Source organism: Aotus nancymaae, unplaced genomic scaffold (assembly GCF_030222135.1).
Source record: "Aotus nancymaae isolate 86718 unplaced genomic scaffold, 86718_ANA_hifiasm-v0.15.2.pri h1tg000014l, whole genome shotgun sequence".
Classification (NCBI taxonomy): domain Eukaryota; kingdom Metazoa; phylum Chordata; class Mammalia; order Primates; family Aotidae; genus Aotus; species Aotus nancymaae.
Window position 1 is genome coordinate 406,160 of NW_026988425.1, and position 25,516 is coordinate 431,675.

The following is a 25,516-nucleotide window of genomic DNA, read 5'->3' on the forward strand; positions in this document are numbered from 1 at the left end:
CACAGACGCCCGACTCCCCGCCCCTCACAGACGCCCGACTCCCCGCCCCCCACAGACGCCCGACTCCCCGCCCCTCACAGACGCCCGACTCCCCGCCCCCCACAGACGCCCGACTCCCCGCCCCCCACAGACGCCCGACTCCCCGCCCCTCACAGACGCCCGACACCCCGCCCCTCACAGACGCCCGACTCCCCGCCCCTCACAGACGCCCGACTCCCCGTCCCCACAGACGCCCGACTCCCCGCCCCCCACAGACGCCCGACTCTCCGCCCCCCACAGACGCCCGACTCTCCGCCCCCCACATACACCCTCATCCCGACCCCCGCAGACACCGGAATCCCCGGCCACGCCCAGGTCCCCGCCCACAGCCCGCGGCTCCCGCCCCCACTCAGCTTCTCCGCCCCGCCCCTCACACCAGGGGAGCCGGGGAAGGCTGAGCGGTGTCCGGCTCCGAACCCAGCTACGGAATCACAGGTAGCCCAGAGCGCGCCCAGGGGTGGAGATGCCGTAGGGAGACTCCGACCTCGGCCTCAGCGTCACCATCGCCCCCCACCCCGTAAAGGGCAAGGACCTTCAGAGACAAGACCTCCCAGGAGTCAAACTTGAGAACTGAAGTGGGTTTAAAACTCAGAGGCGTTGAAAGAGGAGGTTAGGAATTTCTCTCAGGCCCTACCTGGCGGATCACACCTGTGCTCCCAGCACTTTGGGAGGCCGAGGTGGGGCGATCGCTTGAGCCCAGGAGTTTCAGATCAGCCTGGGCAGCATAGTGAGGCCCCGTCTCTACAAAATACAAAAGCTAGCCAGGCATGGTGGTGCTGGTCTGAGGTCCCAGCTACTTGGGAGGCTGAGGCAGGAGGATCACTTGAGCCTGGAAGGTGGAGGCTGCTGTGAGCTGAGATCACACCACTGCACTCCAGTCTGGGAGACAGAGCCAGACCCTGTCTCAAAAAAAAAAAATTACCTCAGAAGATAGAGATAAAAAGACAAAAGGAAAATAAATGTACAGGCTCACACCTGTAACCCCAGCACTTTGGGAAGCTGATGGCAGGGCGGATCACTTGAGGCCAGCAGTTTGAGACCAGCCTGGGCAGCATGGTGAAACTCTGTCTCTACTAAAGTAAATTACAAAAATTAGCTGGGTGTGGCGGCCCATGCTTGTAATCCCAGCTACTCGGAAGGCTGAGGCACAAGACTCGCTTGAAGCCAGGAGGTAGAGGTTGCCGATTGAGAAGGAAAGAAGGAAGGAGGGAGGGAGGGCAGGGAGCTTGAGAGCAGAGTAGGCTGGATGCACGTGGGCCAGACGTGGAGCCCTGGAACTCAGGCATGGGCGAGAGATGGGGAGCCAGGGATGACAGGCACCGCCACAGCCGTTCCCAGAACCAAGCGTGCGTTTCCAGGCTCAGTGGCTGCCAGGGACCTAGCACAGCAGGTGAAGTTAGCTCTACCCCAAAGCACATCAGGGAGTGAGAGGAGAATGGGGCACGTGGAGGGTGAGGAGGCCCCCTGCAAAGAACCAGGAACAAGGAAGACTTCCGAGTCTTCCTTCCAGATGAAGCTGGCGCAGGGCCTGATGATTTAGAGGGAAACCAGTTCCAGCGGCGCGCACCAGGCAAGGCAAAGGCATCTCAGAGGGGCCGTGGGGCAGCCGGCGTGCTGTGTCCTGCTCCACCAGACGGATGGCGCCCAGCTGCCTTCCCAGGCCTGAGCAGGGATGGGAGAGGATTCAGGAGAAGGAGTCCACAGAGAAGAGGGGCTCCCAGGATGTGGCTGCAAGAAGTGAGCCGCCCAGTGGAGGAGAGTGTCAGGGAGGCAGGTGCTGGGCTGGGCCGGGGGAGCTGCTGCAGGCCTGGGGCGGTTGGAAGCAGGAGGATTGGGCCCTTGGCGCAGCACAGCAGCTTGCTGGGAGCTGGGGGCAGAGTCACTTGGTGAGCTCAGAGAGGGTGCTAAGAGCAGCAAGAGACGATCGTTCCCTCCAGGCAAAGCCAGACGCTGTGTGGGAAAAGAAACTACGCGGCCACAGAGCTCCGAGGCGTTCGTGTGGACAGAAGTGCTAGCGGAAAGGCCAGAACCCGAGGGACACACCCTCAAGAGCCAGCGGCACGATGGGTCCAGCCTGGAGACGGGCCAGAGCAGTGAGGCTCTCCCCCAGCCCAGGGACGGAGACCTTACCAGGGGCCTAGGGAACAAGGTGGGCAGGGGCGGCTGTTTTTTCAGATGAACCCTAGGACCACTTGATTCTTCATCTGACAAAGCTAACAGAGGAAATGATGAGGCCTGTGAACTCAGGAAAAGCTCTCCGCCTGGCAGGCGAACACGTCCGCTGCATTTTCAGGCATTTGCTGAGGGCCCGATACCCACGGGCCGGGACAGACTCAGCCCGAAAAGACCCAGGCAGGCAGCCGTAGGTGCCATTTTCTGTGAGTTGATGGGTCTGAGGTCGGCTGCCTGGGGGATCCTGCAGTAGGGAAGGCTAGGGACACGGAGGTGGAGGAGCCCGGGAAAAGGCCAGGGCGGCTGGGGGCCGGGAAGATGCACAAGCAGCTTTCTCTGGGCTCTACCATGCTCCAAGACCTGCAAGACGTGCGAAAGACGTTTCTCATAAAGAGTTTGTGATTCAAAACATGCAAAGGCCTCTTAAAACTCAACAGGAGAAACAGACAACCCAATGAAAATGAGCCAAGCAGATGGCTCCCACCGTCTCATACCCGTGCCTGGGTACACGCTGCCCCACCCGGTCTTCCCATGTCTCCCCGACCACAGCCCTGCTTCCTGTCTCTGCGGGTACCACCCTGCGATCTTGTGGCCTCCCATCACGACTCCTCCAGCCTCATAATAAAGGGTCATATACCTGTCTATCTGCATGTGAGATCCTAAAATACCCAGCACGCATCAGCGGGCCACAAAACTGGGAGCCACAAGGAGAGCACTGTGGTCCCGTTGGCCTCGCTGGGCCGCGGCAAGAGTGTCTGACTGCTCTCAGATGGCAGGGCCGGCATTGCAGTGGACAAAAGACCTAACTGTAAAACACAGAACTAGAAAATTTCTAGAAGACAGCATGGAAGAAAAGCCGGAGAACCTTGGGTATGGTGATCAATTTTTAGATCAACATCAAAAGCCTGAGCCATGAAAGACAAAATTGATAAGTTGGACTTTTGTTAAAACTAAAAACTTTCTCTACAAAAGAAGACATTTGCAAAACACATATCTCATAAAGAGTTTGTAATTCAAAACATACAAAGGCCTCTTAAAACTCAGCAAGAAAAATAGACAATCCAGTGAAAAATGAGCCAAACATCGGGGCAGACCCCTCACCGAAGACAGATGGTAAATAAGCCCCTGCAATCTGCACGCCAGCCCATGTCATGGTGGAACTGCTAATTGAAACACACGGGGACATCTCCACGCACCCGCCAGCGTGGCTGAAACCCAGGACACAGATGGCACCGGATGCTGGCGACGATGTGGGGTCACAGGAGCGCACACTGAGCTCTGGTGGGGGCACACAGTGGGAATGCAGCCAACTGGAAGGCCACGTGGCAGTTTCCTACAAACCTAAGCATGCCATGACCATACCACCTAACGGTCAAGCCCACAGGAGTTGAAATCTTACGTCCACACTAAAACCCCCACGTGGATGTTTATAGCAGCTTTATTCATCATCAACTGAGATGTCCTTCAGTAGGTGAATGGGTGCAGGCAGTGGAATATCATTCAGTGCTAAAATGAAGTGAGGTGTCAAGCCCTGAGTGGATATGGAGGAAACACAGAGGCGACGAGGAAGTAAAAGGAGCTGCTTTGAGAAGGTTGCACCGGTAGGGTTCTAACTGCATGGTGTTCTGGGAAGGGCAAAGCTATGGAGACAGTAGAAAGATCAGTGGTTGCCAGGGATTGATGGAAGGGAGGGATGAGCACGGTGGGTTTCTAGGGCAGTGACGCGCCTCTGGATGAGACTGTGATGCTGGATCACGTCCTGAATGCCTGTCCAAACCCACAGAAGCACAACACCAAGAATGAGCCCTCATGTAAACGGCGGACTTTAGTTAATAATAATGTATCAAGAGTGACTGAATCATGACAAATGTCACACCAATGTCACCGTTAACAATAGGGAGTGTGGGGGATGGAAGGGGTGGGGTGTGGCTAGAGGGAACTTTATACTATCTGCTCAATATTCTGTATATCTACAACTTTACTAAGAAACTTGAATGTATTCATTGTCTAAGAAAGGGCACCTCCGAAGCTGTGGAGGGCAGTCCTTTCGGGGTGGGCTGGAGAAAGCCAGGCCGACGCATTCCAGGCAGAGCATGCGTGTGGTGGGCAGGCTGAGCCCTGGCCACGGCATACCTGGAGGAAGGGCCAGGCATGCAGAGGCCCGGCAGCCAGTCTCGTCCTGATCCACCTGTCAGTTCTGACTCCACAGTAGAGTCAGACACTATTGTCAGATGTCACCAAAATCAGAGCAAACACCAGTCCCACTTTTCACTGGAGGATAAAGCGGAAAGGATGTTACAGACGTTTCCCCTGCAGGAAAACCAGAGACAGTGGCTGGAGAATGTCCTCCTGCACACCAGGAAGGTGGGGGGGCAGGCAGCTGTTGTGAGCTGCGTGGTGTGGGCAGGGACCACTGAGATGCCAGCTGCTGCGGGCTCCAGCAAACCGCAACGCCAGGGATGCTTTTGGAACATGATAGTGGCGCTGGTTACAGCCCGGGAGACAGCAGCCCCTTTGGGGTTTTGGATTTTGGCAACATTTACCTCGGGCAGTATCTGGGTCCTTCATTTTGTTGATGCTTTTGGGGGAGGAGAAAGGCCAGGAGGAAGGCTGGCCTATGGCATAGCCACTGTGCCAGAATGCAGGTGCTAGATGGGTCCTCACACACGGGAGCCCCCACGCCCTGCTGCAACAGAACCCAAGTGCCCCTTAAAAGCACGCGGCCCCTCTGAGGATGCGGTATTGGACGGGAGGAAAGCGCGAGGCACAGGAGTGATGCCCGGGGTCAGTGCCGCAGGGCTGTGCAGGGCAGAGAACGTTGTCAGCACCACGGGCAGTTGGGTGGGTCCTGGCCACAGGGTCCCTGAGACACAGTGGGTGCTGAGACCACCATGTCTGACTTCACAGCACGCACATGCCTCTCCCATGACACACATGCTCCTTAGGGGTGCAGGGACAGCTCTGGTGGGCAGGACAGTAGCTCGGCCACCTCCGCTGTCTCCCCTGGTGACGTTGGAACTAGTTCCAGGTGGCTCCTTCTCAGGAACCTTTGACTTCCCACAGTCAGCCATCGTGTTGCGGATTTAGGTTGAAAACAGCTAAGCGGCTCTCCCCTCTGTCCCCACCTCCGGCGACAGGGCTGCGGGAGGGCTCCTCTCTCTGAAGGCAAGCGGGGCCGTGCACAGCAGCCACCAGGGCCGGAGCTGTGGCTTCCTCCTGCTTCCTCCTGCTTCCTCCTGGGAGCAGCTCTCAACCAACCGAAGCCGGCTCTGCCTGAAGAGATTCCCCCGGCTCTGTGCCGGGTGTAGGCCGTGGGCAAAATCCAGAGAAGCAGAGACAGTGGCACCTGGCAAGGCCCCAGCCCCACTCGGAAGGGCACTTGCTTTCTGGGAAGAGATTACCTCCCTAATCACAGTTGGCTCCAACTAATCCTAAACTTAACCTTGAGATCTTGAGAAAACCAGGATTAAAGCCAGAATCCTGGAAGTGCCGCTCACATGGGTGAGCCCTTGGGGAGGGGGCTCCGGGGGCTCGGGCAGTCCCGGTTTGGAAACACTTCACACACAGACAGGCGGTCTCCTGGGCTCTGTCCCTCGAGGGGCTCTGGGGCCCAGCCTCCGGCCTGCCCCCTCCCTCCCCACCTCTGCAGTGGCACCCAAGACCAGTGGCCACTGGCTCCACCCTGCCTGGGGCCCACCCTGCCGCCATGGGGCCCATCAGGTCTGGCCCGTCTGGGGCTTTGCTCATGGTGGCAGCCCTGCCCAGTGGGGCCCACAGCTGGCAGGCGGGGAGGGATGGTGCGGCTGCTGAGGGCCCGGGGAGGGTTCTAAGGGGAATGAGTCTTCACGAGCTGATCGGCCCTGTGTCCTCCGCGCCAAACATCTGGGGCTGAGTCTGAGGACGGAGCCCCCAGGAGCTGCTGATCTTCCACACTTTGTGTCACCCCCAAAGCTCTTAAAAACAGGCATTTTCAACTTGCCCATTCAGGCTTACGAGAAACCTTTCCCGACAGAGAACTCAAACCCCTGGACTTTGGCATGACAGCTCAGCAGGTGGTGAACTTGGAGGTTTCTGATCCACCGGGAAGGAGGAAGCTGTCTGCGCACCCCCACCCCCGCTCCTACTTTCTGTTCCAGCCCTGCCTGGTCCGGAAGGGGCCACTGGTTTCCTCCCTGCCCAGGGGCGGCTCCCAGAGCCAGATGCTGGGGTCCCGGCTGGGATGACCCAACACGAATCCCTCAGGGATACGCACAGGATGCCCTCTGTGGGGCAGGAGCCTGGCACGGGTCGCCTTGTCTTTCCCTGAGGCAGAGCCTTCAATTGGGGGATGGGGGAGATTTCTTGGCCCCACAGCCCATGCCATCAACTTGGAGTCTCTATCACACCCTGGCCATGCCCAGCACAGCATTCCTGGGGCGTGCCCCTCCCCATTTGTGGAATTCCCCTGCCACCCCACGGCTGCTATCACAGCCCCTCCTGCTCTGCCTGCCCTCCTCCCTTTCAGGCCCGTGTGGATGGTGCACACATGGGAACCCCCTTCGGCACCCTGGGCTGCTCTCCTGACTCCTCCACCTGGCCTCGGCCTGAGGCCTACATCACAATTCTTCCTAGACCGAAGACACTTGGCTTTGGAAAGGGACTTGACACACAGCCAGCCCAAAAGAAGGCCAAGAATGAGACAGAGCAGCGAACCCAGACCTCAGGTCGGTAAAGGCACTCACCACTGTGAGGGAGCGACCCAGAGTCACCCCAGCTCTGAACATGGTCACCCCATGGCCAGAGTGCAGGTACCACCTCCTTCTTGCCCCCATGGGTCCCCCTGCTCCTCAGACACACATACTCCCCTCTGCTCTTCAAACACCCACACACTCCACACCTGCCCCTCCCATACCACACATTGCCGCTTGCCATTCAGGCACTTACACCTCCCCCCTGCCCCTCATCCACGCTCGCTGCCTCAGGGACCCGCCCTGGCTATTCCTGCCCTGTCCCATAACCCACAGGGCTGACCGTTCCCTCTGACCCAGGGTTTGACTTCCTGTCTGTCTTTTGCCTCCTTCCAGGAGTGCTGCCCATGGGGTGTTTGGGTCTCATTTGAAGTGGGATCCCCACTGTCTACAGGGCGTGGTGGGCACTGAATGTTCATTGAATGAGTGTTAAACTGGAGACAGTTTGTCTGTTACCCAGAGCTCTGGTCGCTAAAAAGTCAAGCATTTTGGGCTACCTTGATAAAAATAAATCAGACTGTTCAAGCTGCTAAAAGTGGTTGGTGTGCTGAGGGTATTGGCTGCCTGCGACCCCGAGTTCCATTCTGTGTCCCAGGAGGGTGCCAGGTGGGGCGGTCCCAGCACCAAGTCAGGGCCTGCCTAGGATGTGTCTGGATCTTCCGAGGCCTGGCAACATCAGGATGGGGCGGGGTTTGTCTGTCTTATTCCAGAAGGCATAGTCAAGGCAGCGGAATCCAGGGCAGCCAATTTCAGCTGACGATAGAGCATGTTTTAGGCCAGGCGAGTGTGGTTTCTCTCCCGGCACATGACCCACTCCTGGAAGAGCTCTGTGGGGGCAGATGGCGCTCTCCATCCTGAGCCAAGATCTGCCAAAGTGCTCTGGGCTGATGCTGCAATCACTTTGTCAATGATCCCACTTTGCAGGTTAAGTCTGCCACTTCTTGGCAGGTGGCACTGCTAAAGCCATTGTCACCTGGAAGTAGATGTGCTGCTCCCGGGAGACCCTGTGGCAATTTAAGGAAATAATTCAGCCAAGGAGCTGAGAAAGCCTCTACCTGGGCCCAGTGTCCAGAGGGTTTTGGATGAAGCTTATACATGGGAAGTCAATGTTCATCCCTCCACTCCTTCACTCTCCTGTGTGTGCACGCATCCATCCATTTGTCCATCCACTCATTCATTCATTCTTCCTTCACCCACCTGTGGGTGCATCCATCTGTCCATTCACCCATCCATCCACCTATCCATCTATCCATCCTTCCATCCACTCACCCATCCATCCAACCATCCATCCACAAACCCATCCACCCATCCATCTATTCACTTATCCATTCATCTATCCATTCATCCATCCATCCACTCATCCACTCACCCATCCATCCACCCATCTAACCACTCACCTATCATCTATCCGTCCATCCATCCATCCACTCACCTATCCATCCATTGACCCAACCATCCACCCATCCTTCTATTCACTTATCCATTCATCTATCCATCCATCCACTCACCTATCCATCCATTGATTCATGCATCCACCCATCCATCTATTCACTCATTCATTCATCTTTACATCTATCCATCCATCTACCCATCCATCCATCCACTCACTCATCCATCCATCCATCCATCCACTCACCTATCCATCCATTGATCCATCCATCCATCCACCCATCCACCTGTTCACTCATCCATTTATCTATCCATCCATCCACTTATCCATCCATCCACTCACTCATCTATCCATCCATCCATCCACCCACCCACTCATCTGTCCATCTACCCATTCACCTATCCATCTGTTGATCCATCCACTCATCCACCTATTCACTCATCCATCCATCTATCCATCCATCCACTCATCCATCCATCCACTCATCTATCCACCCACCCACCCACTTATCCATCCATCCACTCACTCATCTATCCATCCATCCACCCACCCACTCATCCATCCACCCACTCACCTATCCATCCATTGATCCATCCACCCATCCACCTATTCACTCATCCATTCATCTATCCATCCATCCACTCATCCATCCATCCACTCATCTATCCACCCACCCACCCACTTATCCATCTATCCATCCACTCACCTATCCATCCATCCATCCATCCATCCACCTATTCACTCATCCATTCATCTGTCCATCCACCCATCCATCCACTTATCCATCCATCCATCCACTCACCCATCCATGCACCTATCTGTCCATTTATGCATCCATCAACCCACCGATCCACCCATCTACCCATCCACCTATTGACTAATCCATTCATTCACTCATCCACCCATCCATCTTCACTCATCCATCTATGCATCCACTCACTCATCCATCAGTCCACTCATCCATCCATCCATTTACTCGCCATCCACCCATCTGTCCATTCACTACTTACTCATCTATCCATTCATCAGTCCACTCATCCATCCATCCATTCACTCATCCACCCATTCATCCATTCACTCACCCATCCATCCATCAGTCCAGTCATCCATCCATCCACTCATCCATATATCCATTCATTCACACCTCCATTCATCCACTCATTCACTCCTCCATCCATCCACTCACTAATCCATCCATCCATCCATCCACTCGTCCATCCATCAGTCCACTCATCTGTTCATCCATTCACTCATCCATCCATTCATCAATCCACTCATCCATCCATTCACTCATCACCCATCCATCCATTCACCCATCCATTCACTCATCTATCCATCAGTCCACTCATCCATCCATCCATTCACTCATCACCCATCCATCCATCCATCCACTCACTCACCCATCAACCGCTTGCCCATTCATCCATCCACTCACTCATCCATCCATCCATCCATTCACTGATCCATCCATCCATCCACTCACTCACCCATCCACCAATCCATCCATCCATCCATCCACTCACTCACTCACCCATCCACCCATCCATTCGCTCACCCATCCATCCATCCACTCACCCATCCATCCATCCATCCACTCACCCATCAACCCCTTGCCCATCCATCCATCCACTCACTCATCCATCCATCAGTCCACTCATCCATCCATCCATCCATTCACTGATCCATCACCCATCCACTCACTCACTCACTCACCCATCCACTCACTCACTCACCCATCCGCCCATCCACTCACTCACCCATCCACTCACTCACCCATCCACCCATCCACCCACTCACTCACCCATCCACCCATCCACTCGCTCACCCATCCATCCATCCATCCACTCACTCACCCATCCATCCATCCACTCACCCATCCATCCATCCACCCATCCACTCGCTCACCCATCCATCCACCCATCCACTCACTCACTCACCCATCCATCCACTCACTCACTCACCCATCCACCCATCCACTCACTCACCCATCCACCCATCCACCCACTCACTCACCCATCCACCCATCCACTCACTCACCCATCCACCCATCCACTCACTCACCCATCCACCCATCCACCCACTCACTCACCCATCCACCCATCCACTCGCTCACCCATCCACCCACCCACCCACTCACCCATCCATCCATCCATCCACTCACTCACCCATTCACCCATCCACCCACTCACTCACCCATCCACCCATCCATCCACTCACTCACCCATCCACCCATCCATCCATTTACTCATCCATTCATCCAACCATCAATCCACACATCTATCCGTACATCTGTTCACTCATCCATCCATCCAGGTGTGCATTCGTGTGTGCTCAGATCTGCAGGACCCTGCTGGGTACTGGCACTGGAGACACAGCAGGAATAAGACAGACAGTCCCTGCCCTCATAGCACCAAAAGACCTTGGAGGAGGAGGAGATGCCCTCAGGAGCTGGGAGAAGGAAGGCACTGAGTTCAGGAGAGAAGGGGCAGGAGAGAGGCTGGGTGTGGAGGAATAAAGCGGGGGTGAGTGCATGACTTGGGGGAGGGTGGAGTCTGGCACCCTAAGACCTGGTTCCCTGAGACCTGGCGCCCTGAGGCCTGGTGCCCTGAGATGCTTGTCTCAAGGGTGAGTGGGGAGATCCTTGGTGGCTTCATCGTGCACTGAGACTCCTGGGTACTGAACTCAGCCCAGACACTGGGCAGATGATGTGCAGGGTGGGAACCCCAGCTCTAAACATTCCCCATGGCTCCTGGGGAAGCTGGTGGGGGCAGCCACTCTAGGGGATCTCAGCCATCCCTGCAGAAGTAGACGTCAGGCTGGCCAGGTGCTAGAGCATGGGCCCAGACAGGCATCTTAAGAAGCCTGTGTGGTCACAGGGAGCGCCGCACACGCCTTGAGGCTGGGAGCTCCCTGGGGGCGGGGGGGTGGCAGCCAAGAGTGACTCACCATCCCTCTCTCTCTGGGCCTCCTGCGGAGGGAGCTGACAGGCACCCACAGGGAGCCCTGATGGCTCCTTCCCTGCCCCCATGCTATCAGCACTTCCCAACCTTTGCCCCTTTCCTCAAGATACTCCTGGGCGACACCTTAGCTCCAAATGCCATGGGTTGTTTTACAGCCTACAACTGATTCTCTCATGGGCAGCTTACGGAAAATGAGACTTCACCCCTTCACTCCCAGACCCTCCCCTGTGGAGACTCTTGGGAGAGTCCTTGGTCCCAGGCCTCACATGACGGTTCCTGACTCCAATCCCATGGAGTGCGTCCCTCCTGCCAGGACTGGGGCCCACGGGGCCCACTGACTGGTCCTCTCCTGGGAGGACTGGGTCCCTAGGGACTTTGCTGCCCAACCTGGCCTTCTAGGCCATCCTTGTCCCCAGATGCTCCTCTCCTCTGCTCCTTCAGGGAGAATCTAAGGGCAGTTCAGCTGGAGTGGGTAGCTGACTCAGAGGCCAGTAGGCGCTATGTGCAGTGAGGGATTCCTGCCTCCAGGGCCAGAGCCCATGCAATAAAACTGTCCACCCCAGGAAGTGAGTATGAGCCGACAGCTGCCCTCGCAGCCTGGGAAGACACCCAGTGCCTGGCGGACAGCTGCACCTTGGAGAAATCCACAGCTTGGGCAGGTAGGTGGTCTAGGCAGCACCACACCCCCAATGGCAGAGGCTCGCTGGGACACCCTGGGAAAGACAGCGGGGTGACCTCCTGCGCCCCACCCCAGACACCAAGGAAGCACCTCGGTGCCTCGGGGTTGGGGCCGGGAGCAGGGAACCTGGCACTCAAGGATCTGGGTCTTGAGCACCGTCCAGTTACGGAGGAGGTGCTGTGATCCCAAGGCCGAAGCTCCGGTGGAGAAGCACATTCCCACCCTCCCGAAGTGAGACAGCGCCGGTCAGAGAGGGAGGGACTGCGCTCCCGACGCTGCACCCCCATGTCTACCAGACCCTCCTGTGGCTGCACAAGGCATTGCAGACTCCAGAGCCTGTCCCACCTGCCTGCGCGCCCGCACCCAGCCCCGCTGTTCTGGTTCCCCCGTGGGCCGCCACTGCTGCTGCTCAGGTCCCACCCCTCACCACGCCATCTCCCTCCAGAGTCCGGGCCCCACAAGATGTCGGCTCCCACACCTCTTGTGCGTCCATGGCCCAAGGGGTCTCCACGGCCGAATGCTTGGGGACAGATAGAGCCAGCTGGGCCTAGAACCCACTCCCAGCCTCAGCCCCACCCCAGTCTCCGACGTCTCTTCTGGTCGGGTCCTGTTGCTCGGGTGCATCGCTCAGGGCTTCGAGGCACGGTCAGCACAGCAGAGACCCCCCAAGGGTTGAGAACCAGATGGGACCAGGAGGTCTGGCCCCTGCTGTGCCACTGACGACCCTGTGATGTCCCCACCCCTGCCCCACAGAGGCCCTGGTGTCCACTGCCCTGCTGCCCAAGGAAAGTTCCCCACTGTCCTCCGGGAATCCCCCCACGACTGTGCCTTTCTGTGCCCCACGGCCAGGCAGTGGTCTGAGAACCCAGAACTGACCACGCCCACCCATCACCATGACCCTGGGTGGAGACCAGTGTCCTCCGAGGCCTGGAGCTGAGTTGCTCAGGTCTCCCCCTGCCTCCCCAGGGACCCTCCCTGGGCCTCCCACTCTTGCTTCTGACTTCCTTGTCTCTCTCTCCTTCCAGGGGCCCATTCCTAGCTGTCCCGACACCTGCCACTGCCCGGATTCCACCCAGGGGCCCCCACCCAATGCTGCCAGGCCTGACAGTCTCTGCAAGGCGCAGCCTCAACTCCCAGAGGAAGCCCAGGAAGGAGTCCCCACAGCTGAAGGTGCAGGGCAAGGCCAGGATTCCGGTGGGCACCCAAGGCCCAGAGTGGCCCCGGTGTGGGTGGCTGCAGGCTGGGGGCCCCCAAAGGGTGACAGGAGAAAACCCCCTCACCCTCCCTGCGTCAGACACCAGGCCCTGCCACTTCCACTGCTAGAGACTACCTCACCCTCTCAGCCCAGGAGGTCTGTGCTGTGGACTGGCTCTCTGGCCTCAGTTCCTGCCTCCCCTTCTGCATTTTAAAAAGATGCTCTAACAGTCAGAGAAACCCCCAGAGGCCCCAGTGCACACAAATAGGGGACTTGTAGGGGACCCTTGCTGGAGCCCAGACATGCGGCCCGAGGCTGGTGGGCCCACGGCAGAGACTGCTCCTTGCCCGGGCTCCTGGGACACCTGCTGAGGCCCCAGCCACAGCATTTGCTTGGGGCAGCTCTGGCCGTGCTCTGTCCCAAGCCGCCTGGAGTAGCAACCTCCTGCGATCAACACTGCCGTGGGTTTCAGGGTCCCCGGAGTCTTACTTCCCCAATCAGGTTACAAATGGCTCGAAGAAGGCTAGGGCTGTGAGTTGGAAACACTCAGGACATGTGAGAAATTCAACAAACGTTTGGAAAACCAACAGGACTGCAGCCCTTTTCTGTTGGAAGATACGTTTCTGTTTGTGTAACTTGAGACTGTAAGAATCTGACCAACCCCTGAGCATTTAAACAACAAAATGTGCCAAGTAGTTAGTGAGTCCGGACCGGGTTGGGGGCCGCGGGCTGTGGAGGAGGCTGGGGCTGAAACTGGCAGTGAGTCCGGACCGGGTGGGTCGGGGGCCGCGGGCTGTGGAGGAGGCTGGGGCTGAAACTGGAGTGCTTCCCACTGTGGTGCGGGCGCAGGCCCTGGTGCCTGTGAAGGCCTGGATGTGAGGGTCCTCTGGGGGACAGGTCATGCACCTGAGGCTGGCTGCACAAGGAGGACGGCCTGGGCCAGCGGGATCTGAGAAGTCCAGAGTTCACGGGGGAGGGGCTGGGGAAGGAAGCACAAGGGGAGGGCTGGGGGCTGCGTTCAAGACCTGTGGATGGCAGAGAGGGAGTGGGGGGTGGGACACCCTGGGGTCAATCAGGGCAGACCCAGGGCAGACCTCAGCTGTCACTGCTCGGGCTGCAGAGTGGAGAGTGGGTCGAGGGGATGACGGCGAGCGTGGAGGGCAGGTCTGGAGCGAGTCTGCACCGGTGGGAGCGGTGATGAACCCCCACAGCTGCACAATGCTAGGCTCTCGCCTTCCCCGGGGGGCCCACGATCCCGGACCGAGATAGCCTCCTGTGCTATCAGAGTGGGCCTTCCTATAAAGGGCCAGCTCCCGGCAGAAGATGCATTCTGGGCCCGCCCTGCCCCGGGGAGTTGCTGCTGGCGGCGGCCTCCCTGCTCTCAAGGACGTCTTCCCAGAATCAGTCCAAGTGCTTGGGAAGGAACAGCAAACTCTGAGACCAGGCAAAGCGGTCAGTGTGCCCTCCCGGCGGCCTCTAAGCGGGGCCGGCTGGTGCCTGGCAGCTCTGACTCCAAACACTGGGCAGAACTGGGAGAGGCCCCAGCTTGCACAGAAATTACATATTCACGGCCAGGAGTGGTGGCTCACACCTGTAATCCCAGCAATGTGGGAGGCAGAGGCGGGAGGGTCACCTGAGGGTCAGGAGTTCAAGACCAGCCTAGCCAACATGGAGAAACCCCGTCTCTACTAAAAATACAAAATTAGCTGGGTGTGGTGGTGCATGCCTGTAATTCCAGCTACTCGGGAGGCTTAGACGGAGAATCGCTTCAACGAGGGAGGTGGAGGTTGTGGTGAGCCGAGATCGTGCCATTGCACTCCAGCCTGGGCGACAAGAGAACAAGAGCAAAACTCTGTCTCTAAAAAAAAAGAAAGAAAGAAAAAAAAGAAAAGAAATTTCATATTCACTTTACACGAGGGGGGCGCTCCCGTCAGAGGAAAGCAGGGTGGGCTTTAGGACCGCGCATCCTCAGAGACCCAGATTGAGGACCTCCCTGAGGCCCCAGGGGCCCTTCTCAAGGAAATGACCCGCAGGAAGCAGCCAGTGTCAGGGCCTCCCCTACTGCCAGCATCCCAAGCCCGCAGTGGAGCCCAGAGGGGACAGAGTGAGCCGGGCGGGCGGGCAGCCGGGGGCCGGGAGCTGAAGGACACCAGAGCAAGGAGGAGGTCTCGGAGAAGCGAGGAGGCGGGAGGGCTCGGGGAGCATCCATGAGACAGAAGGTAAACGCGCGAGGGCCCCGAAGGGCAGGGAGACCCTGGCCTCAACGGGCAGGCGCAGGCGGCACTGGAGAAAAAGGCGCCTTCGGCCATCAAGCCTCCGGGCGTACCAGGTTCCACCAAGTCCAAGGTCCTCGGCAGCTCTCCCCAAAGCCTGTCCCTTCCCTGTCCTCCGCGGGTGCCCCTCCTAGGCCCCAGCATCCGAACCTCCTGCCCCAGTCCAAAGCCGCGCTGGAAACCTGCCTGGCACCCGCCGTTTCTCTTGGCCCAACTTGGGTCCCCTAATCGCCCCTCCCCACGAGTGACCACCTCCCTGCCACCCCTGGAGAGACCCTGCCCTGTGGACCAACACATGAAACTTTGATCCCCACGAGTCCTCGGGAAGCTGACCTTCCTGTCACCTTGCCAGGAGCCACCTGCCCGGCCCACAGCACTGGTTCACTGGAGCCAGTTAAGAAGAGAAATCTGACCGACCGGGACTTTCTAAAAAAGGAAGCCCGCGAATGGGAACGCTGCGCCTCTAACGAGGACTCTGCTGGGTTTCATGCGGGTGGCGCTGCTCTTCTTTTTTGCCCTTGTAACGAACGAAAAATCATCGTCACTCCAGTGCCTGCCGGCGAGGACGCGTCTTTAAAAAGCCCGAGAACCCCGCAGGAAACCTGGCCCCGGGGACTCTCTGGCGCGGGCAGCCTGCAGGAGCGGAGGCCGGCGGAGACCCCACAGACACCGGGAGCGGGGACTCCGAGGCTGTGCCCCCGCTGGGGTGTGGCGACCCTCGGCGACCCTCAGGGCGGCTTAGCGCGGCCAGAGTCGCGCCCGAGTCCCGCTCTGCTGGATCCAAGAGCCGGACTTTAAGACGGGGGCAGGGGTGACGGCCGCACCCAGGTCGGTGGTCCCGAGACCCCGCGGGCGCAGGCGGTGACCGGCCGGAGACCCTGCGAACCACTTACCGATCTTAGCCAGGCTGGCCACGAGGATCCAGAGCGCGATGACGTAGGGGTCCTGGACGTGCGCCCACTCGAAGGTGACCACCTGGAAGCCTTGGCTCCCGCCGTGCGCGCCCCCGGGCTCCACCTCGACGCCCCCGGTCCGCAAGAGCCCGCCCAGCGCCAGCGCCAGCGCCAGCAGCAGCCCCAGGCCGGGGCCCCGCGCCCGGAGTCCCCACATCGCCGCCGGCTCAGCGCGGGGCCAGGACGCGCAGGTCGCGAGGGGTCCCGCTGGGCTCGGCCGACGCGCGGGGCTGGGGCCGCGGGACGCGCGACTCGGCGAGGACCCCGGCGCGCTCCGGTGCCGGTGCCGGCGACAGTCGGATCCCCGCCCACCGGGGTGGCCTTTAATCCCGCGGCCCCCTCCCGTCCCGGGGCGGGGCCTGCCCGCCCCCGCCGCGCACTGGCGAGCGCAGACATCGCCGCGGCTCCCGGCACGCCCGCCCCGCCCGCGCACGCCCACCCGGCCGGCCGCGCCTCCACCGCCCGGCGCTCCCCGGTCCCCACCCTCCCCCGGAGCCTGGAGGTCCGCGAGGTCGCAGCGAGGGCCAGACCGGGACTGCGCGGCCGCCTCCCTGGGGGCGGGCGGCGAGTGGAGGACGGCGGGGGGCGGCGGGACGGGCCGTTCCCCGCGCCTTTCGGCGTCCGCGCAGCTCCTGAGGTGCCGGGACAGCCGCGAGTGCCTTCGCCCCAACCCTCGTTCATACACGCAGCGCCTGGGGTTGCGCAGACCCCACGGGGCGGCCCAAGGGTGTGCAGGGGCCCCGGGCCGCAGGACGAGCCTGCATTCCACAGCCTGACCGGTCACTTAGCAGAAGCCGGGGCCGCCCAGGCCTTGCGTGCGCGCTGGGAAGTCGCTCTGCCCCTGCCCTCGCCGGAGCATCCCCCACCCCAGCCTCTGAGATGGGAACTCAGGGGCGCTGGTGGCCTCCCCGCCCCGCTCCTGCCTTGTGACCTCCAACCGAAACACCCCGACACCCCCAGGCCTCACGGGGAGGCAGGGCCTCTGCCCACAGCCCCCTCTGGCAGCACAGGCGCCCTTGGGCATCTCCCGCTCCACGACACAAACCACACCTGTCTTTTCCTCCAAGCCCACCCTGCAGCCTTCCAGCGACAGACCTGGGAGGCACGCGGCCTTCTGCTTTCCCTCACCGGCTTTCCAAGGTCTTAGCATATCTGTCTGCTCTACCTTCAGGGTGGGCACAAAACCAGCGGCTCGGCTTCTTGGAGCCAGCAGCCACCTGCAAAGCCTCGTGCCTGGCCCTTCACCTGCCCCTTCAGACCCCGCTATTGGGACCCTCCCCGTCGGAGGAAAGGCTCAACTTCTCCCAGGAGCTCGGCCCCAGCCACTGCCTGACCCCCATCCCGGTGCCCGCCACAGCCCAGATCCTTTGCGTGCACTGACCCCACCGCTTGGATGGCTCTGTGTGCCCCCTTCCTCGGCTCCCCAGGGGCTGGGCTCCAATGGCACCTTCTTGCTCTACCCCTACCCACTCAGCTCACAGCTGTGGCAGCCCAGCTCCCGCCACCCCTGCTTACTTGGCTGGCTCCGGGGCTCAGCTCACCTCCCGGCCCTGGTGCTTGCTAGCTTTGACCGTGAGCTGTCTGCTCTCACCTTGGAAATGTCTGCCCTACCCCAGGGTTGGGTGGGGAGGTCAGGGCGAGGGGTTCGTGCATGCGTCCCTTGAGCTTGCATGGAAGAGAGCTGGGCACAGATAGTGGCTGACTGAGCGGATGGATGGATGGACGGGTGGACAGAGGGCAGGTGGGCGGTTGGTGGGTGCAGATGGACGTGTCTTCTGATGTCTGAGAATCCGTCGCGGGGCTGCAGGGGCCGGAGGAGGACAACACTGAGTTGGATGACTTTATCCGGTGGGGTGGGGGTGGGGGGGTGCAGTTTCATGTTGATGGAAGTGGCCTATGTAGCACAGAGAAGGTGCTTGCCCGGTGACTTGGCCGCTGAGTGGCGGGAAGGGAGGATGGCCCTGGGCTGGGCCGCCGCAGGGTCTGGACAAGGCACTGGGGAATGGAAGTGACTGGCCACTAGAATGGCCTTGCTAGGCGGGGGCACTGGAGTCACTCTTGGCCTGTGTCCCTGCCCCATCTGCCTCTGTCCCCCACTCTACTCCCAGCCTCTTGTCCCAGAGAAAAAGCCACCAGGTCAGGAGCAGGATTCCCTCCAGCCTGGAGCTTCCCTGCTCTTTTCTTACGGGTCCTGAGTGGAGCCTTTAGGAAGGACGTCCTCTCTGAAGATGCTGCCCTTGCATTGCAGAGGAAGGCCAGTTCCCACTGGACTGGTGTGTGCCATCATGCCCGCTGACCCTCCGGCCACACGCACCCCAACCAGCCTGTCCTAAGGGCCCACAACCTTTCTCCACAAAGCTGTTTAAAAGGCAGAGAGCAGTGTCATGCCTGGATGTGGGAATCCAGAAGAGGCATGAGTGCCAGGCGCTGACCATCAGGTAGTGTGCTGCCCCCGCCCCTGCTGCCCCCACAGCCGGAAGGGCTGCCAGATGGGGAGTAGAAAGGCAATGAACCCCTGAGCGCCCCGCTGCCCGAGCGTCCCTGCACAGCTGAGAAGTGTGGCTGCTGTGCTGCACGTGGAGGATGAAATGTGTCCACACTCCGAGGGTGCTGCCCCAGGCTGTGATGGGCATGGCCGTGAGGACGCCAGCCTCATAGCAGAAGTCAGTCTAGGGGATTATGAGGGCTGTGCACTTGCACTCCGCTACCTGCAGACTGGTGCCACGCCCCCCTCCAACTGGGTGGTGGTTTTAGGCAGGGCTGTGGCACCCCACCACCGCAGGGCCACCATCATTATCAGACGGACTGTATGAACTGTGCCCTTTGGAATTGTGCAGTGCACAACCTGCACACCCTCATGGCCTAACAGACCCAGAGGCTTGTGTGTGTGTGACAGGGGGTCTCAGGAAGTGTCCTGCGGATGGTGAGGAACTGGTAACTGCCTGACCCCTCCTGCCTCAGGCAAGCAGGCACCGCATTCTGGATGCTTCCACCATGGCGTGGACCCCCTGTGGTCCTGGGACCCCCCCCCCTGCATATATTGGGAAGGGCCATGGCCATAAAACGTATTCAAAAATATGGAAATAATGCAAAAGCCAGTTTGAAAAAAACTGTAATCTTACACCTAGCTACCACCGCATCTGAGCTTCAAGATTAAGAAAGTAAAACCGAAAACGCCTAGTCCATCACGTTAATTTCCCGTCATGAATTTCATTGTACGGCTTGTGAAAGTGTCTTGTGGAGCATCCGTTAATGCTGTTAACAATACTCAAGAGAAGAAAGGTAACTTTTTAAGTAACTTTCAGTGCTTGAGGCCACGCAGGAGACAGGCATCACCTCCCTCCCGTACAAGCTTATTTTTCAACTCAAAGTTGTCGGGTGCCAGGTCTTGTTAAGGAGGAAGGTTTTATTCCGCGGGGAGCTGCACCTGCTGGCCCTCCCTTCGTCTCTGCCGGCTGTGTGCCAGGCACGGCTCCGCTTCAGCCGAAAAGCCCCTCTGGGAGGTGCCCTTCCAGGAAGGAGACCCCCATCCCACCACCTCCCGTCAATGCCACATTTATCGGTTATCTGATCGCTGGGGCCTTTCTTAAAAGCAGATGAGAGCTCAGCCCTTCCCTTCCTCAGGCCTCAGGTGGGACCTCGGCCTTGGCCTTTCCTCTTCTTCCGACTCTGAGAGCAGCCTGGAGCTGGAGGCCCGCACGGGACTTGAGGCCTGGGCTCTGGTCCGTCCTGCCCGGGTTGGGCCTGGGGTCTTCTCACCCACCGAGACTCACCTTTCCTGGCTGCCTGAGGGCACTGGCCAGGGTCGGAGTCAACCTCCCACTGCCAGACCCCTGCCGGGGTAGCTGGGGAGGGGCCTGGGTCTGCAGCAGGCAGCTTCGTCCCGGGGTTGGGTGGGGAGGTCGGGGCGGCGCCATCGCAGGGTCTCTGTGCCCCGCGGTCCACGCCAGGGCGGTCGCGCGGGGGACCTGGCACGGCCCGGCGGGCTGCGAGGGGAGGGGGTTCGCGCGCTCCCGGAACCATATCCGAGCGTGGTGCCCCCGCCAGACCCCCGCCGCCCGGAGCCGCGCCCTCCCTTCCGCCCTTGGGGACCGCCTGACCCCGACCCCGAACTCGCCGTGGGAGCCCCTCTCGCCAGACGCGTCTGTCCCTCTGAGAGCGCACGACGGACCCTCTCCGCTCCCATCCCCGCGCGCCCCCCACCCCGCCCCAGGCGACTCTGCTACGGTGTCTTCGCAGTCCGGGGACAGGCGACCCCTCCCCTGTGGGCGCCCCCTCGCTCTGCACCCGGCCCCGCCCCGCGCCCCCTCCCCAGCGCCCATTGGCTGAGACCCCCCCCCACGACGCCTCACCCCAGCACCGGCCCGAAAGACGCTGCGGATCCGCGGCCAGGCGCTAAGCGGGCGGCCGCCCCCCTGCCCAGGCTCCGGGACCCAGGCCCGGCACACCGGGAGGGACCACGCTGCCCTGGGCAAACCCGGCTACCCCAGCGCCCAACACAATGGGAAGCCCGGATACCGAATCCAGCGGTGCGTAGAGACCAGCCCGGCACTCTGGGAGGCCAAGGTGGGAGGATCACTGGAGGCCGGGAGTTCGAGACCAGTCTAAGCCGCATAGTGAGACCCTGTTTCTAAAAAACACAATAAAAAAATATAGCCGGGGGGTGGGGGGGGTTGGTGCTCACCTGTGGCCCTGGCAACTCGAGAGGGGAAACCATGAATGGAAACCTAGAATAGAAGCGGATTCCCTGTAATCCCAGCACTTTAGGAGGCCCGCGAGGGTGGGTCATCTGAGGTCAGGAGCTCGAGACCATCCTGGCTAACATGGCGAAACCCTGTCTCTACTAAAAATACAAAAAATTAGCTGGGCGTGGTGGTGGTGCCTGTAAAGCCAGCTACTCTGGAGGCTGAAGCTGGAGAACGGCTTGAACCCGGGAGGCGGAGATTGCAGTGAGCCAAGACCTCACCACTGCACTCCAGCCTGGGCAACAGAGTGAGACTCCATCTCAAAAAAAAAAAACCAGAAGCAGGGAATGGGTAGCATCCTAAGGCCAGCAGGAGCCGCACTCGGGAAGGCAGAGACTCAGCCACGAGCCCCCACTCAGCCTCACCCTTAGGATGCAGGAATGCACCTGGCGGTGGGCCGCACAGCGGCCACTCACACACACTCAGAACTGGCAAGTCTGAGTTCAGCAAGGATGCTGGCTACAAAGCCAATATTCCAAGATCTGTTGGGTTTCTACACACGAACAACACACGTTTTAGAAAATGAAAGTTAACAGTACTATTTATGCAGCATCAAAAATATGAAATACTTAAGAAAAAATCTAGCAAGACGTGTGACAGATATTTATAGGATAATTCAGCAGTGAGACCGAATGGGCACGGAGCTTTCTTTGTGGAAAGGTTTTAAATGATGAATTTAATTTATGTAATAAATATTAGGCTGTTTGGACTTTTCTTTTGTGACCATTTTGATAAACTGTATTTTTCAAGAAATTTGCTCATTGCATCAAAAAATTCATGTTTATTGACGTAAAGCATGATCGTAATCCCCTCGTGTCCGTAAGACTGCAGTGATATTTCCCTTTTTATACCTCGTGGGACGAATTTTGTTTTCTCTCTTTTCTTTTTGAGATGGGGTCTCCCACGGTTGCCCCAGCTGGAGTGCAGTGGTTTGACCTCGGCTCACTGCAAGCTCTGCCTCCCGGAATCAAGCGATTCTCCTGCCTCAGCCTCCCGAGTAGCTGTGATTACTGGTGTGTGCCACCACACCCGGCTAATTTTGTATTTTTAGTAGAGACAGGGTTGCACTATGTTGGCCAGGCTAGTCTCGAACTCCTGACCTTGTGATCTGCCCACTTCAGCCTCCCAAAGTGCTGGGATTACAGGTGTGAGCCGCCGCGCCCGGCCTGTTTTCTCTTTTTTAATGATCAGCATTGCTAGGGGTTTATCAACTTTATTCATGTTTTCACAGAACCAGATTTTGGCCTCGTGGATTTTCTCTGATTGCTGTCTGGCTTCTCTTTCACAGATTGTACTATGGTTTCCTTCCTTCTACTCTGTTTGCCTGTATTTTGATGTCCTTTTTCTAGTTTCTTGAACTGAAAGCACAGGTCACTGGTTCAGCATTTCTCCGTTTTTAAATGTGTAACTTTTCCCATAAGCTCTAGATTTCCCTTTGGTGACAGTTTTGCGTATCCTGGAGGCTTTCAGGTGCTGTGTGTTCCTCATTCAGCTCAAGACATTTTCTGATTTCTACTGTGGCTTCTTCTTTGGCATATGCGTTATTTAGAATTGTGTTGCTTAATCCACAATTGCTTAATTTCTAAACGTTTGGAGATTCTCCTCTTGCCTTTCTGTTACTGAGATCGACTGCAATTCCACACAGTCCGGAGAACACAGGCCCTGTGACTTCAGTCCTCTTGTGTTTGGCAACAGGCGCTTTGTGGGAGGAATCGGGTGGGTCTGTGCAGGTGAATCTGCCTCAGCCCCGATGCACTTCTGTTTTCTGTGCTCTGCTCCCAGCGGGACTTGCAGGATGCCGGGATGCAGCGCTCTAGGTGTGTGGCTTTGTTCCATGGGCCTGAAAATCTTTACCTTCCAAGAGCTCTTCTCAGTTAATAACATGCAGACGGCTGCTGGCAGCCCCCAGCTCCGCACGCTTCAGCTGGGCCTCTCTGCTGGTGTGGGCAGCACGGTTTCCCTCCCAACCCTCCGCCCTGCCCCCCCGACACGGTGCCCACCACACTCAGGGACGCGGCCTGTGTGCTCTGTCACTGCTGCAGACCCGCTTAGGGGAAAACCAGCTCGCTCTGCTGTGTCCTGCCCGTGTTTTCTTCTGTCTCTCCGACCTGGTTCATTTCCCCACGTCGTCTTTAGAATTCTCTTCCCTTCAGCAAATATTTGCTTGAGTGGTGTTCGTTTCCGCTTGAGGCACAGAGGTACCCTCTGAATGTGGGCACTGCATGGGTGGCGGACCCTCGCATGCGACGCATGTCAGAGGAACTGCACGGGCGACTAGGGAGCGTGGGGTTGCCAGAAAGGAGAGATGCGGCCGGACCGGGTGCCACATTCCACCACCCGGGCTGGCTCACGGCCGCATTCCAGGTCAGCGTTCACACAGAATTTGGCTACAGCGCCGTCCTTGACTCTCGCACACTTGAGTGGCCATCCAGGTCTCCTCCTCCGGCTTCCTCTGAGGCCCACGGCCCCCCGGGGGCTCCGGCGTGTGTCCTGCCAGACTCTGCCTTGCCTCTGACCCCGGCGAGCGTTTGAGCCCTTCTCCAGGAGGCGTGGGCTTGGCGTCCTTCTCCCCCGCTCCAGGGCCCCCCAGAGTCTCGTTCACGGCCTGGAGACACAGTGGCAGCCTCGCCACCGGCCCGAGGCCAGTGCTGGTGGGGGGCCTCAGGGCCACTTGTGGTCCTCACACCGCTAGAAACACCCAGAAGTCAGGTGGAGCTGAGGGACCTGAGACTGGGAGCAGGCACTGCCCTCACTTGGTGTGGCCCAGCCTTAACTGTGCCTTCCAGCACCCCCGCAGAGCGAGGGCGGTAAGTCCCTCGGCCACAGGGCTGGGCATGCTCCAGGTGGTCGATGCGCACGTGCGCCAGGTGTGCGGGGGGCGGGCGCCACCCACTTGCTGCTGCTCACCAGCCAGCATTCCCATCGCTCTGCGCCTGCCCCACAGCCCTTTCACTGTACCTCCGTAGACGCAGCTGGAGACGGACGGAGTGGCTCTCTGAGGCAGCTGTTCAGTCAATCTTAGCTCACGCTGGATCCCAGATCCGTCCCTCCCCAGGAGCGCTCAGCTCTTCACTCCACCACATCCTGTGGATTCAGCTTTGACCCAGACAGGCCGAAGGTCCCTGGTATTTCTGGTCAGACGTCTGCTGTGGGGAGAAGAAAACTCCAGAGCTGGCCAGGCCCAGGTCCCCACCAGCCTTGGGCAAGATCTCCTGTACATTGACTGGCCTCAGTTTCCCCATGTGGCTATGGCACATGGTGTCAGTTTCCCTGTGTGTCTGTGGCTCATTAGTGAGCGGCTCTGAGCTGGCCCAGGGGCTTCGCTCATGCTGTGCACCTCGGCACGTCCCCAAAACTGTCAGAGTGACCTGTGTCAGGTGGTGACTTCCCGGCCCTTGCACCTCGGATCTCCTAGATGGGGAGGATGCTCAGTTCACAGCATGGCTGAGGAGAAGCCTCTGGAGCTGTGGAAATGCCCAGGCTGCCGGCCAGGTCCCCTTGGGCGTGGAAACAGCCGCCATCAGTGGGCCAGGAGACCCGCCTTGCCTGGAGCTCAGTGTATCAGGCCAGGCTCAGCCCAAACATTGTCCCGGTCTGAATGCTGTGACAATGAGCTGCCAGGCTGGGCTTCATCTGGGCTGATGAGTGCGTGCTGGGGACATAGGGAGTCTCTTGCGTTTGGAGCCAGGGCCCCGCATGTCACGGCACAAAGTGCACTGTGGTCCCAGAGACCCCAGTCACCAGGGCTGAGCAGAGGTTCAGCGGCTGGCAGATGAGCCCCCATTCGTGGGGGTGGACACGGCTCTGCTGGCACAGTCACTGCCAATAGCATTTCTTCTCAAAAGAATCCAAGAGATTTCTCCAAATAACAGCAGCTTTGTTCACGGGAATAAGTTCAGAACTCCTACTGGCGTGCTCTGAAAACTGGCCATTCATGTTCTCATGCGTTTGCCGTTACAGCCACATTCTCGAGCGTGAGCAAAGGCTGGGCCTGCTGTGCCTCCAGACGCTTGGGGAATTGGGGGCCACGCTGAGCCCCGGGGTGAAGCAGAGCCCTGGACGGTTCAGGGGACCCACTGCGGGGGTAGGCCCATGCCTTCGGCTGGGATGGGTCACAGCCTGGCCCCCTCCTGATGCAGCCTCGAAGGGCCTGAGAGGTGGGCGCCTCCAGGAGGCAGGAGGAGGGCTGGCTGCTGCCTCAGGATGTGTGGGGGGCTCAGTCCTCTCATATCCGTGGCCCCTCCATCTGTTTTGCTTTGACCATGGAGCCGTCTAGACTGGCAGGAAGGACTTGGAGCAGCCAGCATTGGCCCCAGTCACGCTCAAGGCCCAGAGCCGTCGGGTCGGGGAAGGGCTGGCTTGTTACAGCCGTCTCAGCCTGTG

The 25,516-nt window shown here is 59.2% G+C and overlaps 1 protein-coding gene across 1 annotated transcript in view; it reads right to left on the bottom strand.

Annotated features, from left to right (window-relative positions):
- SLC9A3 (solute carrier family 9 member A3) overlaps positions 1-16,545 on the bottom strand; it is a 49,907-nt gene extending 33,362 nt beyond the window's left edge. The window contains exon 1 of the mRNA XM_064375828.1: positions 16,329-16,545. Coding sequence (XP_064231898.1) covers positions 16,329-16,545 — 217 coding nt within the window. The remainder of the gene's footprint in view (positions 1-16,328) is intronic.
- Between the last annotated feature and the right edge of the window lie 8,971 nt (positions 16,546-25,516).